The sequence below is a fragment of the Lampetra fluviatilis genome, chromosome 43 (assembly GCF_964198595.1).
Source record: "Lampetra fluviatilis chromosome 43, kcLamFluv1.1, whole genome shotgun sequence".
In the NCBI taxonomy this organism is placed as follows: domain Eukaryota; kingdom Metazoa; phylum Chordata; class Hyperoartia; order Petromyzontiformes; family Petromyzontidae; genus Lampetra; species Lampetra fluviatilis.
In genome coordinates this window covers 6,793,445-6,808,855 of record NC_136317.1, presented here as the reverse complement: position 1 = coordinate 6,808,855, position 15,411 = coordinate 6,793,445, and the positions used below count along the sequence as shown (strand labels likewise).

At 50.6% G+C, this 15,411-nt stretch overlaps 1 protein-coding gene across 1 annotated transcript in view; it reads right to left on the bottom strand.

Moving 5' to 3' along the window:
* Positions 1 to 1,013: 1,013 nt before the first annotated feature.
* Positions 1,014 to 15,411, bottom strand: part of LOC144947058 (lysophosphatidic acid receptor 6-like) — a 37,089-nt gene continuing 22,691 nt past the window's right edge. Inside the window, exons 2-3 of the mRNA XM_078876209.1 lie at positions 8,304 to 9,365; positions 1,014 to 1,949 (exon numbers count right to left, since the gene is read on the bottom strand). Coding sequence (XP_078732335.1) covers positions 1,581 to 1,949; positions 8,304 to 8,984 — 1,050 coding nt within the window. The 5' untranslated portion in view covers positions 8,985 to 9,365 and the 3' untranslated portion in view covers positions 1,014 to 1,580. The remainder of the gene's footprint in view (positions 1,950 to 8,303; positions 9,366 to 15,411) is intronic.

The window sequence follows — 15,411 nt, the reverse complement described above, 5'->3', positions numbered from 1 at the left end:
GGCCTTTTCCAGGCATCCTTCGGTAACCCGACTGCACCGCTGCCACTCTGCGATTGTGCTGCCACGTTGTGGAAGTTTTGTCGGGCGGCCTGTGAATGTTGAGAGCCAGCAGCTTGTGAGGCAGCGACTTTGCTTGGCACCGATCTACCGAGCGGTAAGCTTCACTAAAGTGCAAAAGCCACTTTTCACGATGGGACTTTTCCTCTTTTAGTAGTAGTAGTCGTAGTAGTCACCGGTGACTGCACTGAGGCCGTACAGCATATTACACGTCAGCACCCTGTTTGACCACAGAGGGGCACTTGAGGCTCATCCCCGTGATCCCAACCATGGCCCAGGTTTCACATTGGGCTCGAGACACTTTGTTACAGCTTGCACTCCCCAAGGCCTTCATCCACCAGGGCAATCGTCGCCGGCAATAGTTGCCACAGCATATCCCAACTGTGTCAAAATCTCATTGCCCAAAAATCTGAACAACAATTCTGATGCAAGTTGCCCTCCTAGTGGGCGACCGGGGCGGCAACAACGTCCAATCAGATCAGAGACGGAGGTCAGGTGACGTTTTCTTCGCCTGAAATAAATGGCGGCTTCCAAATCCAGCAAGAGTGGGAATCTAGACGGATGGAAGAGAAAGCCTTCGGATAAGTAATGTATTGTATTGAAATAATGGGCTGCATAAAGGAATGACTGTCATCTGACCAGTGACAACTACCAGGCCTGCCTCATCCCGAATAAACAGGTTCATTTACAGTCTGTAGACCAACCATTGTTCAGCATACACAATATCATCAAGGCTTGCTCTGATTGGCTAGAGAAATGTCACTTCAGTCCGGCAAAGCGCCTTTGCCTGTGATGATTGCCCTGACATTGCCAGAGTGGATAATGGCCTTTCGCTTAGCCCATGTGGTTATTTCATCATTCTTTAGCTTAGCCTGTGTGGTCAATCCATCATTCCGTCACGCAACCAGACTTTTGACCACCTCCCCCCACCCCCACCCCCCCTATAAGGTTCCATCCATCACACTCAACATCCTCGGTCCGACCATGTGCTCGACTCCAAAGACAAAGATCCCCCATATAGCCTTAACAGACTTTGGCCAAGTGCTGTTAGCGAGCACCTATGAAGGCCGGCATAGAAACAAGAGGAGGTGGGTGGCCAGCACCACGCCCGGCCGCCTTCATCTCCTGAATGGTGATGTTGACACACCACACCAGGTACTGATTTGAGGCCGAGTCGACCTAGAGGGAAGCCCAGGACCCATTCAGATAATCGTCACTTGTGTTGGCCGTGAGCGGGAATCGAACTTGGGTCGCCTGGTTTGCGGTGCGTGCACACACACACACACACCAGAGTCTCGGCTCTCTCGGGCAACACCACGCTCCAGTGTCTCAGGCCTCTGTGAACAGTCAAATCCTTCACATTCTGGGGTTTTTTTCAGCCCTCGCACTTGTCCCACACGCGCTTGTCCCACACGCGCTTGTCCCAATGAGCCAGCAAGCCGCGAGTCGGTTTCTTGACCACTTCACGGGGGTTTTCGTCACGAACGCAATGCAACGCCGCCCCTCTAGCTCCTCCCGCCCGTTCACACGCCGGTCTCGGCCTCTCCGTTCTCCTCGAAGAAGCCCACGGAGCGGCGCTCCGTGAGCTTGCGGAACAGCGTCTGTCTGCCGCTCAGCGTCTGCCTGAACGTCTCCGTGGTGAAGTAGTAAATGATGGGGTCGAGGCAGCAGTTGGCGCTAGCGAGCGACAGCGTGACGGGGTAGATGGTGCGCAGGGTGCGCAGCGCCGCACAACCGCCCACCGTCTCTGTGCGCACCATCGTGTACAGCATGAGCGTCACGTGGTGCGGCAGGAAGCTCGTGACGAAGATGGCCAGCGTGGCGCCGATCATCTTCTGAATCTTGTCCTTGTTCAGGGAGCTCTGCGTCAGCATCGATGTCTTCCGAATGGTCTGGGGGGGGGGGGCGGGGTTAGAGAAAGGTCAGGGAAGGAATTGTTCATCGGCAGACACACACGACCTCCTATGGTCTGAGCCAAGCGTTATTGTATGTACATTTTATACCAGCACAGCTCCTTAACGCATTTGCCATGTGGAAAAATATAATTGTCACAATAATCCCATCATCATCATCACGATCCATGGGCAGGTAGCCCTGATGTGTCCACTGCACACTTCGTCATTTTTTGCCACTTTTCCTCTCGGTCTTGTAGCGTCAATCTCCGCAAGTCGTGGCCACATATTTCTGGCACCAATCTCTTCGTGTCGCCGTCAAGACGTTCGCTGCGAGGTCTTCCTCTCTTTCCGGCTCCTTCCATTTCTCAGAACAACAACACTTTTAATGTCCCTGTTGTTGTCCATCCTACGTGTGGGTGTCCACACAGCGCCGGGTTCCTTCTCAGCACTGCCTGCATCATCACCAGTTTGCCTTCTACATGCAAACTTTGTCTCACTTCTACGTTGGTCACTCTTTGGGTTCAGCTTTAAATGCAGCAATCCCATTGAACAGCCATACAGCAGCTGCGGGCGCTGCTTTAAAGTCCAACTCTCTAGACGAATCGTGCACGACCATCCGACCAAGGCGGTGAATTCTGTGTGATCACAGTCTTCTTCCAGTGCCGAGTTGTTGGGGTTTTTTTTCCTCTTCTGAATGTGCCTCAATAAACAACGCAAATGGTTATTTCTTTAAAACAACATAGCGGCTAGCGGTAGCAATCAGATTTTTGTTGCTGGGAGGAATTTCCTGTTGTTATTAGCAGCTTTCTGTACGATAGCAAACTCGAGTGGTCGTGCATTGTAGTTGTGGAGCCTATTGAGACGCACAAAAATACACGTGACCAACGATTTAGACGTTTGCAGAAAGCCATCAAAATACCCGAATGAGTGGGCAAACTGGAATGAACAGATGGGGTCTGGGCAGTATAAATGTCCGTGATTAATCTTACATTCTTGTGTAATCCAGTTAAAGTATGGCACTTTGTGTTAAGAATGGAAGCATTGGAGCCAACATTTTGGAAATGACAGTTTTGGCTAAGCCCGGTCAAGTCTGTGGTGGGTGGGTGTTAACGGTTTGGGTGGCAGTGTCCACACATGTTATTACAACGCATGGCCATTTTTTGGTGGGTACAACGTTGAAGTATTGAATGATGTAAAAATAGACGTTAATGTCTTTGGCAGCATTAACGATCGCAGACGATCCCAAACGGTTACATTTACCGGTGATAACAAAAATCATTACAATGGTCCTGACCTTTCCGACTGTCCAGATATGTCACAGAACATAGATAATTTGACCTCATTGTGCTGTCACTTGGCTGAAAGTAAACTTGCTCCTTAAAAAATAAAATCCATTTGCTCGTCGACAATGTATGTATGTATGTTGAACTTCTTTCGTACTCTACGTCACCAGCCGTGCTAATCGGAGGTGCAGGGGGAAGGACAACAAACTAAACACAAAAAACACTTCTCAAGAATCTAGATTTTAAGTTTTCGTGACTGCAGGGATCCATATTCTTTGGTTCTTTCGGTAAAGTCACGTAGGTAGAAAATAACATTTATTGAATCACGACGTTTCGATTGCAACACAAGCAATCATCATCGGCTGTGACAACCACAGCAAGAAAATAAATTAGTAGTCAATCTACATGATGATTTAAAAGTGCGTAGCCCCAGTGGCTTCCTATCGGAAGGGAGAGCGCGTTCCAGACGGCCGCGGAAGACCATCTGAAAGCGATGCGGGGACCGTCTTTGGTTGATGGCCAGCCAACACAAGCAATCATCATCGGGTGCGACAACCACAGCAAGAAAATAAATTAGTAGTCAATCTACATGATGATTTAAAAGTGCGTAGCCCCAGTGGCTTCCTATCGGAAGGGAGAGCGCGTTCCAGACGGCCGCGGAAGACCATCTGAAAGCGATGCGGGGACCGTCTTTGGTTGATGGCCAGCCAACACAAGCAATCATCATCGGGTGCGACAACCACAGCAAGAAAATAAATTAGTAGTCAATCTACATGATGATTTAAAAGTGCGTAGCCCCAGTGGTTTCCTAATATCGGAAGGGAGAGCGTTCCAGACGGCCGCCGAAGAACATCTGAAAGCGCCGCGATGCGAGGACCGTCTTTGGTCGATGGCCAGCCAAAAGCTGCGAGGATGACCGGGGTTCGTGTGGTGATGGTGTATGCTCCTTGTCGACAAACGGGCTCTGCCAAGGCGTGTGCAGAACAGCGGCGCAGCTTGACTGCGAGTGAGACTGCATATTTTGTCACTGGGAAACGCAGCGACTTCCAAAGCAGCTCTGTTGACTCTGCAAAATAGCCACGATACAAAGTGGTGCAAAACAGCCAACTGGAAACACAGAGCCACTTTTGTTGTGTTTAAAACTCTTTTTTTTTTCTTAGACCGGATTTTCATGGAATGCCAGGTTGGGTTGGGTTCACGAGACTCGTGGCAATGATTCCAGGCCTCTAAAGTCATTCCCACGCGGAGGAAATGTCTGGAATTGGCCGACGTTTGCCACGGAGTGAGCAGTGTAGGTCACGGTGTAGGATCTAAAGAGACGGCAGTGGAAAGAAGGGGCAGGCAAGGGGGTGGAGTGGAGGGAATCCGAGGGTCCGAGTCTGTTGCCATGGAGGCCGCAATGTTTGTTTCTTTCATGGCAATTTTTCTCTCTTGTACAAGTTGTCAAAGTTGAAATTGTTTTTTTTTATGATAGATTATTTTGATTGCTGCATTGCCACATTCTTTATGAATGACGTCCTTGTTTAGACACTTCCTCGCATTCACCAGCTGTACAAAGTCTCCGTCACACATACTTTGGGAGTTAGAAAAATCGCATTCACTCCCCGCAATCCAAACCCGGACCAACTTCAACATCACGACCGCCGTCTTCAACATCCACCACGGATTCGACCCTGTACCCTTCACTCCCACCCCAAATCCCCCCCCCCCGCACACAACCCACCTCTGAAAACAGATGATGGCTAAGGCCCTGGATGCAGCCTCTACCTCCTCCCCATCCTCATCTCTCCCGATCCTTTGTATGTGCGTATGTTGAACTTCTTTCGTACTCTACGTTGCCAACCGTGGTAATCGGATGTGCGGGGGAAGGACAACAAACTAAGGGGCCGTCCATAAATGACGTCACGCGATTTTGGACGATTTTTGACTCCCCCCCCCCCCCTTCGTCACACGGCGTCACAAACAGTCAGACCCCCCCTCAAATATGACGTCACAAAGCTCTGCCCCACCCCCCCCCAAAATAAACATGCTTCAAATCGCTTTAAACTATTGTCATTGTAGTGCATATTTAATGTGGCGCTGCACTCTGATGTTGTAGGAGAAAACATTTATTAAAAAGTCTATTTAATTAAGTAGAACGTGTTATGTATATTTATTGAAAGTTGCGCATTTGATGTGACGTCACATTTCTCAACCCCCCCCCCCCCCCTTGTCACACATCGTCACAAATGTCTGACCCCCCCCTCCCAGGTGCGTGACGTCATTTATGGACGGCCCCTAAACACAAAAAGCAGTTAGAAAGAAATTAGTTTTCAATCTAGATTTAAAAGTGCATAGCTCCAGTGGCTTCCTAACGCGGGAAGAGCATTCCAGACGGCCGCAGAAGCGCATCTGAGAGAGTGCGATGCAGTGACCGTTTTTGTTAGATTACTGGGCAAAAGCTATTGCGAGGATGACCGGAGTTTGCGTGATGGTTTATGCTCCTTGACGAGCAAGGTAGTGTGGTTCACTTTGTGGCAAGCACTTAGTGTGTAGTGAGGGCGACCCTTATTTACAAATCTCTCTCTTCTCTCGTCCCGTTTACATTCAATTCAAATTTTACATGCATTCTATCCTTGACACGATTCCCCTTCCATGGAGTGTGGAGTGTGGACACAGTTACAAAGCTGCTGATTGAAAATAAAACAGCACTGGGTGAATGGAAAGCTTAACCGTGATAATTTTGCGAGCAATTTTTGTTGCGATAAATATAATCTTTTTGTATTTTATTATGTTTTATTATTTTATTATTTCCCTTCTACGTGACTTTACCGAAAGAACCAAGAAGAGAAATATAATCTTATGCGTAGGCTTTCACGATCAATATTATGATTTATGATTGGTTTCTTTTGGGTCAGATCGTGTTCGTACAACGTCAATATACAACTATAACCACCCTGCACCACCCAGCGATGTTGCCAATCAAATCGAAATGTCACGTTGTAGGAAATACGCCGATTGATTTGGCGAATTCAGGACCCAGATCAGGAAGCGTTTGCACGCGAGGACCGCTGAGGGGTGCCACGGTGGTTAGGAGATGTTAACTCCCTCGCCTGATATACAGGAGGTCGTGGGTTCGATCCCGACCCCGACGCCTGTATATTTGGAGTTTGCGTGTCTCTCTCTCATCATCATCACGGTGGCTAGGAGATGTTAACTCCCTCGCCTGGTATACAGGAGGTCGTGGGTTCGATCCAGACCCCGACACCTGCATATTTTGAGTTTGCGTCTCTCTCCCCCCGTGGCAACGTGGATTTTTCTCTGGGTCATCCGTTTTTTTTCTACACATTTAGAAACATCCGTTTAGAGTAGGGGGTTGCTATACATTTCCACGTGATAAGCCACTTCGTTGAGCTATCATTTATGGCCAAAAAACTATATAGTTCAGCCAGTCCTAAACTGGTAAATTAAAATAGATGGCTGCTGTTCACAGCTGATGAGGCTGGGTGCGATCTGTAGTGAAACGTCGCAGAGAAAAATTGTCCAAAATGTTTGCTCGCATTTTCAACTTTCCTTGTGTTTTTTTCTGAAAAAAACTAATCAATCGGAGTATTTTCACACAACGTGACAACTTTTAATTGATCGGTTCGATTGTCAGGTAGTGGAGGGTGACAGTTAATCAATGGGCAGTGTAGCTACATGTCGATCTAACCACAACATAAACTAATTATGAATCCTCGAAGACGCATTTGCCTCCGAACCTTGTTTGCACAGAAATTTGCCGAGAAAATAATCCCACGTTTGAACAGGCAATGACGATGGCAGCCAAAGAACACGCAAATGACCGCATGACTATCTTCAAGGAAGGGACATCTTCAGGCAGTGACCGCTTGTTAAATTTCGATTAAAAGCTTTCGTGACTGCAGGGATTCATCGTCTTGGTTCTTTCGGTAAAGTCACGTAGAATGGAAATAATAAAATAATAAAAGTAAAACATTATAAAATAATTCTCACGACGTTTCGGCCACAACGCAAGTAGCCGTCCTCAGGAGGACAACAGGTCTGTCGAGAAGACAGTCGACAGACCTGTTCTCCACCTGAAACGTCGTGAGAATTATGTTTTATTTTTATTATTTTATTATTTCCATTCTACGTGACTTTACCGAGAGAACCAAGAAGATGGCCGCTTGTTGTTTCACAGTTGAGAGCCTCGCAGAACGCCGCGGCCCCAAGCAGGTAAAAGACCTCAACGTGGGCGTCTATCCGCTTCAACTCGACACCGCAAGAGCAGCCAATACGCAGCACGCACCGGGAGAGGGCTACCGCCAAACTCTGCATGCGACGAGCATGACAACGTAGAGCGGAGGAGTAGGGGACCATCACCAGCGGGACGTCCGCCATCCGCGACATGGCCATTGGCCAGCACCACCGCCCAGCACCACCGCCGTCTCTCATCGGGCTGACAGCTGATTGTGCTCCACTGTGACCACTCTGACCACATGACCAGAATCTGCCACAAAAATAATCGAGCAGCAAAGCTGCCGAATGGAGCCGGGCGAGGAATCGCCCGCGGTGAGGAGCTTGAGCCGGGATTACATTCCAAATGGCTCACGTGGTGGAGCCGACACAGACTGAGAGTGGGTTTAGGCCGATGCAAACGCTCTCGTCGAATCATGGTCGGGGGGGGGGGTGGACTTCTGCTACAACCGACCGATGTGCTTGTCAGGAGAAGAAAACCACGGATCATCTCTTGAGATGCCCTGCAGCACCACAAAGCACTCCTCAAGATTTGGCAATGCCAACACCAGAAGCAGAATATTGTGAAAAGACTGTAAAGGTTGGACAGGAGACACGACTAAGAAGAACAGAGGAAGTTCACCGTAAACAATAAGGGAGGGGATATTCAATCTAGATTTGATCTAGATTCGAAGGGGATATTCTTCAACCTCCCTAAACGCGTCACACATTTGGCTCAAATTTTGTTCGTTCACTTAAGACACGACTGACGAAAGCTCTCTCGCCGAAACACCGCCGCCAAGAGACGCCGCGCCGTCACCGCCGCGCCGTCACCGCCGCGCCGTTTGCCCACCAGCAGGATCTGGCAGGAGCAGTACACCATGACGCAGAGCGGGATCACGAACCCGACGAGCTCCACGAACACGACCACCGCTCCGATCCTCGACCAGTCCTCCTGCGAGAAGTTCTCGAAGCACGTGGTGGCGGCGGCGGCGGCGGCGTCGTCGGCGGCGTCGTCGTCCGACGGCGGCGGCACGTTGGCCGCGCGCAGGGCGAACACCGGCGCCCCGCACAGCGCCACGAAGAGCCACACGGCGGCGCTGACGAGGCGGGCGATGCGCGGCGTGCGCAGCGGGCGCGAGCGCAGCGGGTGCACGATGGCGAGGAAGCGGTCGGCGCAGATGCACGTGAGGAAGAGGACGCTGCCGTACATGTTGACGAGGAAGACCGCCTTGCTCAGCTTGCACGCGAGCTCGCCGAACGGCCACAGGCCGCCGCGCGCGTAGTACAGCACGCGCAGCGGCAGCGAGCCCACGAAAAGCAGGTCCGACACCACGAGGTTGGACATGTAGATGGTGGTCTCCGAGTGGCACTTGATGTGGCGGCAGAACACCCAGCAGGAGACGCCGTTCACGCAGAGCCCCACCACGAACACCAGGCCATAGGCGACGGCGTAGAACGTGTTCTTGAAGTGCGCGTCCGCGGTGCACTCGGTGACGTTGAGGCCGGGCGACGGCGGCGGCGACGAGTCCATGGTTCGCGCGCGGGGCCTGCCGACTCCTAATCGGCGGCACGCCGCGTCGGAACGAGCGCAAAATTCCACGCGGGAAGGGGCGGGAGGTTGGCTGACGGGCGCGCGTGGTGGCGGTGGCGACGGCGAGGTGGTTCGAGGCACGAGCCGGGCGCACCGTCCGCTGCCCCGTCAACGCGCTGCCACCGCATTGCGAGGCTGCCGCAAGTTACCCGTCGTTCGCTTGAACTGCCGCGCGTCTCTCGGCGCTACATGTCCGCGTCCGGGCGGACGCGAGCTGTCGTTGTTGTTGTCGCGGTGCCGGGGCTTGCTACGGCACGGCTCTGCCTGCGAGCGGCTGCTGCGGGTCTCGCTTGAGCGCAGGCTCCATCACGGGCAGCTAATCTGTTAAAGGCAGCGACAGCAGCAGCGTTCCCAGTTACCACTCTGATGAGGGCACATTTTTAATAAAGTTTCATTTCGTCGCTCGACATTGTGTTGAACGTACGATACCGTATTGCAGCGAGCGGCGTTATCCACTCGTCATCGTTGCCTTTCTCAAAACCTGCTGGGTCAGTCGCCCGGCCCTTCTCGTGAGGGCACGCTTGCCCACTGGTTCTATTTGCATAGAGGCGGCATACTTTGATTCCTTGCCCGCCACCGAGGCATTTCAGTCGGGGATTTTACCCAACACGCTTCAGCTACCGCAGAGGCAATGGACAATTCAGTCCCAATACACAGAGATGTCACAGCCAGGCTAGATTTGAAGCCTTCGTGACTGCAAGGATTCATGCTCGTTGGTTTTTTCGGTGAAGTCACGTAGATAAAACAATTAATAAAATAAAATAAATGAAAACAACTAAGGGAGGGAGGCTTGTGTTGCCTCCGAAACGTCGTGATTTAATTGAGTTGTTTTCATTTATTTTATTTTATTGTTTAACCTACGTGACTTTACCAAAAAAAACAAAGAGGATGTCACAGCCAGGCTCGCTCGCAGTTGCGAGTGTTCCACTACAGGCAAGACGTGTCAGCCTCGTGTGATATTACAACATTGGAAGAGTAGGCCAATGCACAGATATGTCATATAGCCAGGCTGGACCCTCGTACTGGGATGTTCCATCAAGAACTATCAGCTTCATCGGATCACCGTTGCACCTGTGCGCGTTGTAGAGGACTGCAGTGAAAGTCGGTGCGTTTCCCACGATTGCTGTGGCTGGTATACATTTCACCTCGTCTTGAATTTCTTGTAAATGTTTGTCCCTGGATCGCACGGAAAGTGATTTTGCAGCCACCGATAACTGCCACTGACAAATTGAGGCGTTTTCTGTCGTAGCAGCAGAGCCAGACAGGGAAAGGCTGTGAGGCCAGTTGCATAAAACACCTTAATAAGTGACAGTCTCCTTTGAGTGACATTTATTTATACAGGAGGCGAGTGGAATTTTACATTGAAGTTGTTTCATGCAACCAACCCGCGTTCTTTGACTCTTTTCCAAGCGGTGGCGGCCCGGGTTCGTAGCGCAGTGGGCTAACCGCGGCACCACCGCCCCCCATAAATCTGGAAGCGCGCTCGCATGAACGTGCGGGAATATGTTACGCACAGCCAAACTCTCGCTTTGAAACACAGAGGGAGGGAAAAGTGCGTGTGGTAATCTGAAGAACACGGCATTCATTTTCAATCTCTCACCTTCAGAACGAGGTCACTGCCGACTCAAACCAAGGATTTGGGGATGCAGCGTTGACAGCGGCGCTGCGCAAATCTCTCTTCTTCGCTAGGAACGTGACCATCATCGTCAAGCTGCACAATCGCAGCAGCAACATTTGCTCTACACTCACTTTTCAGACACACCTAAAGCCCCCCTCTCTCTTCAAGGCCCCCCTCCTCTCTCTTCAAGACCTCCTCTCTCTTCAAGGCCCCCCTCTCTATCTCCTGGCTTTCGAGCGACACTCAGCTTTACACCGCGCCTGAGAGCCACGGTCATGGTGACGTCTGTGATATACTGTGCACGTCACAAACCACTGTAATTATTATTTCCAATCAAACTCAAGGCATCCATCAACACCGCCCAGAAAAGGCAAAAAATAGGCAGCAAGCGACACCTTGAGGAACGACCCTCCTCCTCCTCCTCCCGCACACAGCCCCATCAATCACGTTCACGATCGGTGAATGAAGTGAAACACAAATTAACGAAATAATTGTGGTCATTGGTAATTGCGCTGAGAATATCAACCCCACCTTGGACATGAGAATATTCGTTTACTTTAAGGGTCAGAGCCCTGGAATGGGTTCAAATCCGGGATCTTAGTGGAGCCACCTCCGCACTCCGACCCCAGACTCACGGGGCTCATGAGAGTCACCCAACCGAGTCACCCAACTAAGCCACCCAACTACAGACGCCCAACCACAGTCACACGACACCCAAACACAGTCACCCAACCACAGTCACACGACACCCAAACACAGTCACCAAACCACAGTCACCCAGCCACAGTCACAGGTCACTCAACCAGTCACCCAGCCACAGTCACAGGTCGCTCAACCACAGTCACCCAACCACAGTCACACGACACCCAACCACAGTCACACAACACAGTCACCCACCACAGTCACACGACACAGTCACGTGATATCTGCGCTCCGGCACGCACACACACACAGAGAGAGAGAGAACCCACCACCTTTTGAGACGTCAGCGGAGAGGAATTCGAGCCGTGCGATCCCGTTGTTGGAACGTGTTCATAAACAAGGCACAGATTCCGTCACCCACCTGCCTTCGACACCCCCCCTCCCTACCAAAGATAGCAAAGACAAAGATCCCCCATATAGCCTGTAACAAGACTGTCGGGGCAAGTGCTGTTAGCGAGCACCTATGAAGATCGGCACGGCACACGAGGGGGTGGGTGGCCAGCACCACGCCCGGTCGCCTTTGTCTCCCCGGTGCCAATGTTTACACACCGCACCAGGTACTCATTTGAGGCCGAGTCGACCTAGGAAAGGCCCAAGACCGCTTCAAATGATCGTCACCGGTGTTGGTGGCCGTGAGCGGGATTCGAACTCGGGTCGCCGTGTCGGGAGCGCTCACACACCTGCCCCCGACCGTGGCTACCTCTGGGTCAGTGCGTCCACGCTTTCTCTGCGACGTCGTTTTCGGCCCAGATCAACCCTGTGGGGCCCCCCACGAATGAATCACTCGACCGTATCAGGTGGAACTTTGCTTAATTCGTCAATCCGGGGCACACACACACACACAGACACGCACTTGAATTCCGATACTAGCCCGACTTGTTTCAAGTTGTGGAACAAAAAAACCCCATCAACATAGCGTTCCGCTCAAGTGAACGGAGGGCAAACGCTCAGCGTCCAGTGCCCAGCCCCGAGCCGAGTGTCACAATCCACCTTTCCTCCAGCACGAGGTAAGGGGCCGTCCATAAATGACGTCACGCGATTTTGGACGATCTTTGACCCCCCCCCCCATCTTCACACGGCGTCACAAAAAGTCAGATCCCCCCCCCCTCAAATATGACGTCACAAAGCTCTGCCCCCCCCCGCCCAAAAAAAATAAAATATGCTTCAAATCGCTTTAAACTTTTGTCATTGTAGTGCGTATTTAATGTGGCGCTGCGCTTTGATGTTGTAGGAGAAAACATTTATTAACAAGTCTATTTAATTAAGTAGAACGTGTTGTCTATATTTATTTAAAGTTGCGCATTTTGATGTGACGTCACATTTCTCAACCCCCCCCCCCTCGTCACACATCGTCACAAATGTCTGATCACCCCCCCTCCTCTAGGTGCGTGACGTCATTTATGGACGGCCCCTAAGCCCGTGGATCTTACACCCCGCAGCTGACTTCCCATCAAAGTGATGCTCGTTTTTATCTCCGCGGTTGAGGAAGTTAAAAGTTTGATGCTCCAAGTTCCCCACCACCGTGGCCACCCGACCAGCTGGGTCGGTTTGTGTTGGAAACGGGTGGTGCTGAGATTACACAGATAAGTTTTTTTTATTTCGTATTCATAGAGCGCCTCTCATCAAGGCACTAAACATTAAAAAACACATTAACATTGCGGGGGCGTGCAAGGGAATCGGTGACTACAATAGAGGACGGCTGTTGTGTTGTGGCCGAAACGTCGTGAGAATTGTATTTTATTATGTTTTATTATTTTATTATTTCCCTTCTACACGACTTTACCGAAAGAACCAAGAATATGAGTGCGAAGGGGATAAGGGGAGGGGAGGTGGTCACGGTAGAGGGGCCGTGGGGGATAAGGAAGGGGAGGTGTTCATGATAAAGGAGTGCATAGGGGTTAGGGAAGGGTAGGGGCAGCGGAGGAAAGAAGTGGAGGCAGGGAAGAGAATGGGCAATGGATGAGAGGGGATCGTGTTGGAGCAGGCCGCCTGGCACCCATCGTGTGGGAGTGCATCGCCACGAAACGTTCTGGGGGGTTCGATTCCCCATCGCTCACCCAAAAGTGAAAACAAATAACTTGGGTGCTGCTGCTGCTGCTGCTCCTGCAGTGTTTGTTGGCAGTAGTGGACAAACGAACAAAGGCAACGCAACGCATTCGGCATAAACACCGTGTGGCGTTCAGAGGAGCATTATTATAACATGTTGCATTTCATAAAACGTCGCCTACATATTTTCGACAACGTAAATATATAATGGGCAATACTTCATGGCAATGGACCTTAATGTGCTGTGTAGGAGGGCCACTGCCTGCGATGTTGCCGATTAAAGATAGTATTTTCCTTTCAATGCCACATGTGCTTAACCATATATGTGGTGGGGTAAAGTGTGGGCACTCCCACGTCTCCCAAGACGCCTGGTTCAGCAGTGGCGTAAGAAGGCTGCGTGTTGACATTCATTGTATGAATGTACTCGGTGAGAGTGATAGATTTAACACGTGTGTGTTATGACATGTGGGGAGCAGTGGTGTAGCGGTTATGGCGCTGCGCTGCGAACCCAGTGACCCAAGTTCAATTTCCACTCACGCCCAAAACCAGTGACAATTATCTGAACCGGTCCTGGGCCTCCCCTAGGTCGACTCAGCTTTAAATGAGTACCTGGTGTGATGTGTAAACATCGCTACTGGGAAGACAAAGGTGGTCGGGTGCGGTGCTGGCCACCCATCGCCTCGTGTGCCTTGCCAGCTTTCATAGGCGCTCGCTAACAGTATGTGAAGGCTACACGGGGGATCTTTGTATTTATATTCATTATAACATGTGTACATGTGCCGGTGCGTGTTTGCTATGCGCGCTTGGTGTGTCAATGGAGATGCCCCCTCCCCCATATCAAGGGATTTGGCACCAGAAATATTTGAGTGCCGGTTGCCTGCCCGGTTGATCCCAGCACACAGGCACAAGAACTCCCCAATAACACCGCGTGTGTGTGTACGTGTGGCCTTAAAGAGAAACTAAATATATCTATAAGGTAGGCTACGTTTCAGGCAATATCCGTTGCTCCCAATGCCACCTATGATCTACGTCCTCTTAAGGCCACAGTATTATCGAAGCAAAAACAGAAGACTCATCAATCCACCCGCACGCATAACGCACACTCAATGCGCGTTGCTGTGGAGAGTACCCGTGCCGAAACACATCAGCAGACTATACGAATACGGGACGGAGTTGGCGTATCGTCTGCTTACCAGGTTCGTTATCGGCGCACACATTGGAGGAGGAGAAGTTACCATTGCAACCTCCTCTTTGTCACTGTGATTACCAAGTCTGGAAGCGATTGTTAAGATTTTATGAGCTAAAATAAATGATTACATCCACATCGCATCCAGTAACCGAGTGTGAGATGCAATCGTTTACTCGTGTACATTTGACGCAAATGGTACTTTTATAAGCGAATGGGTGGAATTGGTGCTTGGGCCCAGGAACGCAGTGCCTTGTGTGTCCTAGAACAGACATTCCCACAATGCATTGTGCCAGCAAAATTGCATTGTTTTACTTGCAATATACAGTCATCGACTTAGTTTAATGGCGTTTATTTAGTTTAACACGCAGGCTTTCGCGACGATAATATTATTAATAATAAACGTTTTTTGGGTTAGATCGCGTTATTTATAAATGTGTCGGAACCCTCCACCACCCGACACGACCAATCAGTAAAAAAAATGTGTCACGTTGACAAAAGACAAATAGTTCACTACTTTAGCCCACCGGTGTGTTGAAGAGTGAATCCACAACATTAAATGTATTTATTTAGATCACGGGGCACACATCGTCTCTGGCTGTCATTTCTTTAGAACTGCTCTTTTCGTGTTTCGTTTGTTTGTAGTTCCACGGCACCTCCGATTAGTGCGGTTGTCCACGTACGGTGCGAAAGAAGTTCAACATATTCATACGTCAGGGCGTGCCGGGCCAGTTGATGTTGCCCTGCACGTGTTGAAGGAGGAGGCTGTCACGTGGCTCTGTGGCTACGTGGGCCGACGTTCACTCACGGAACAT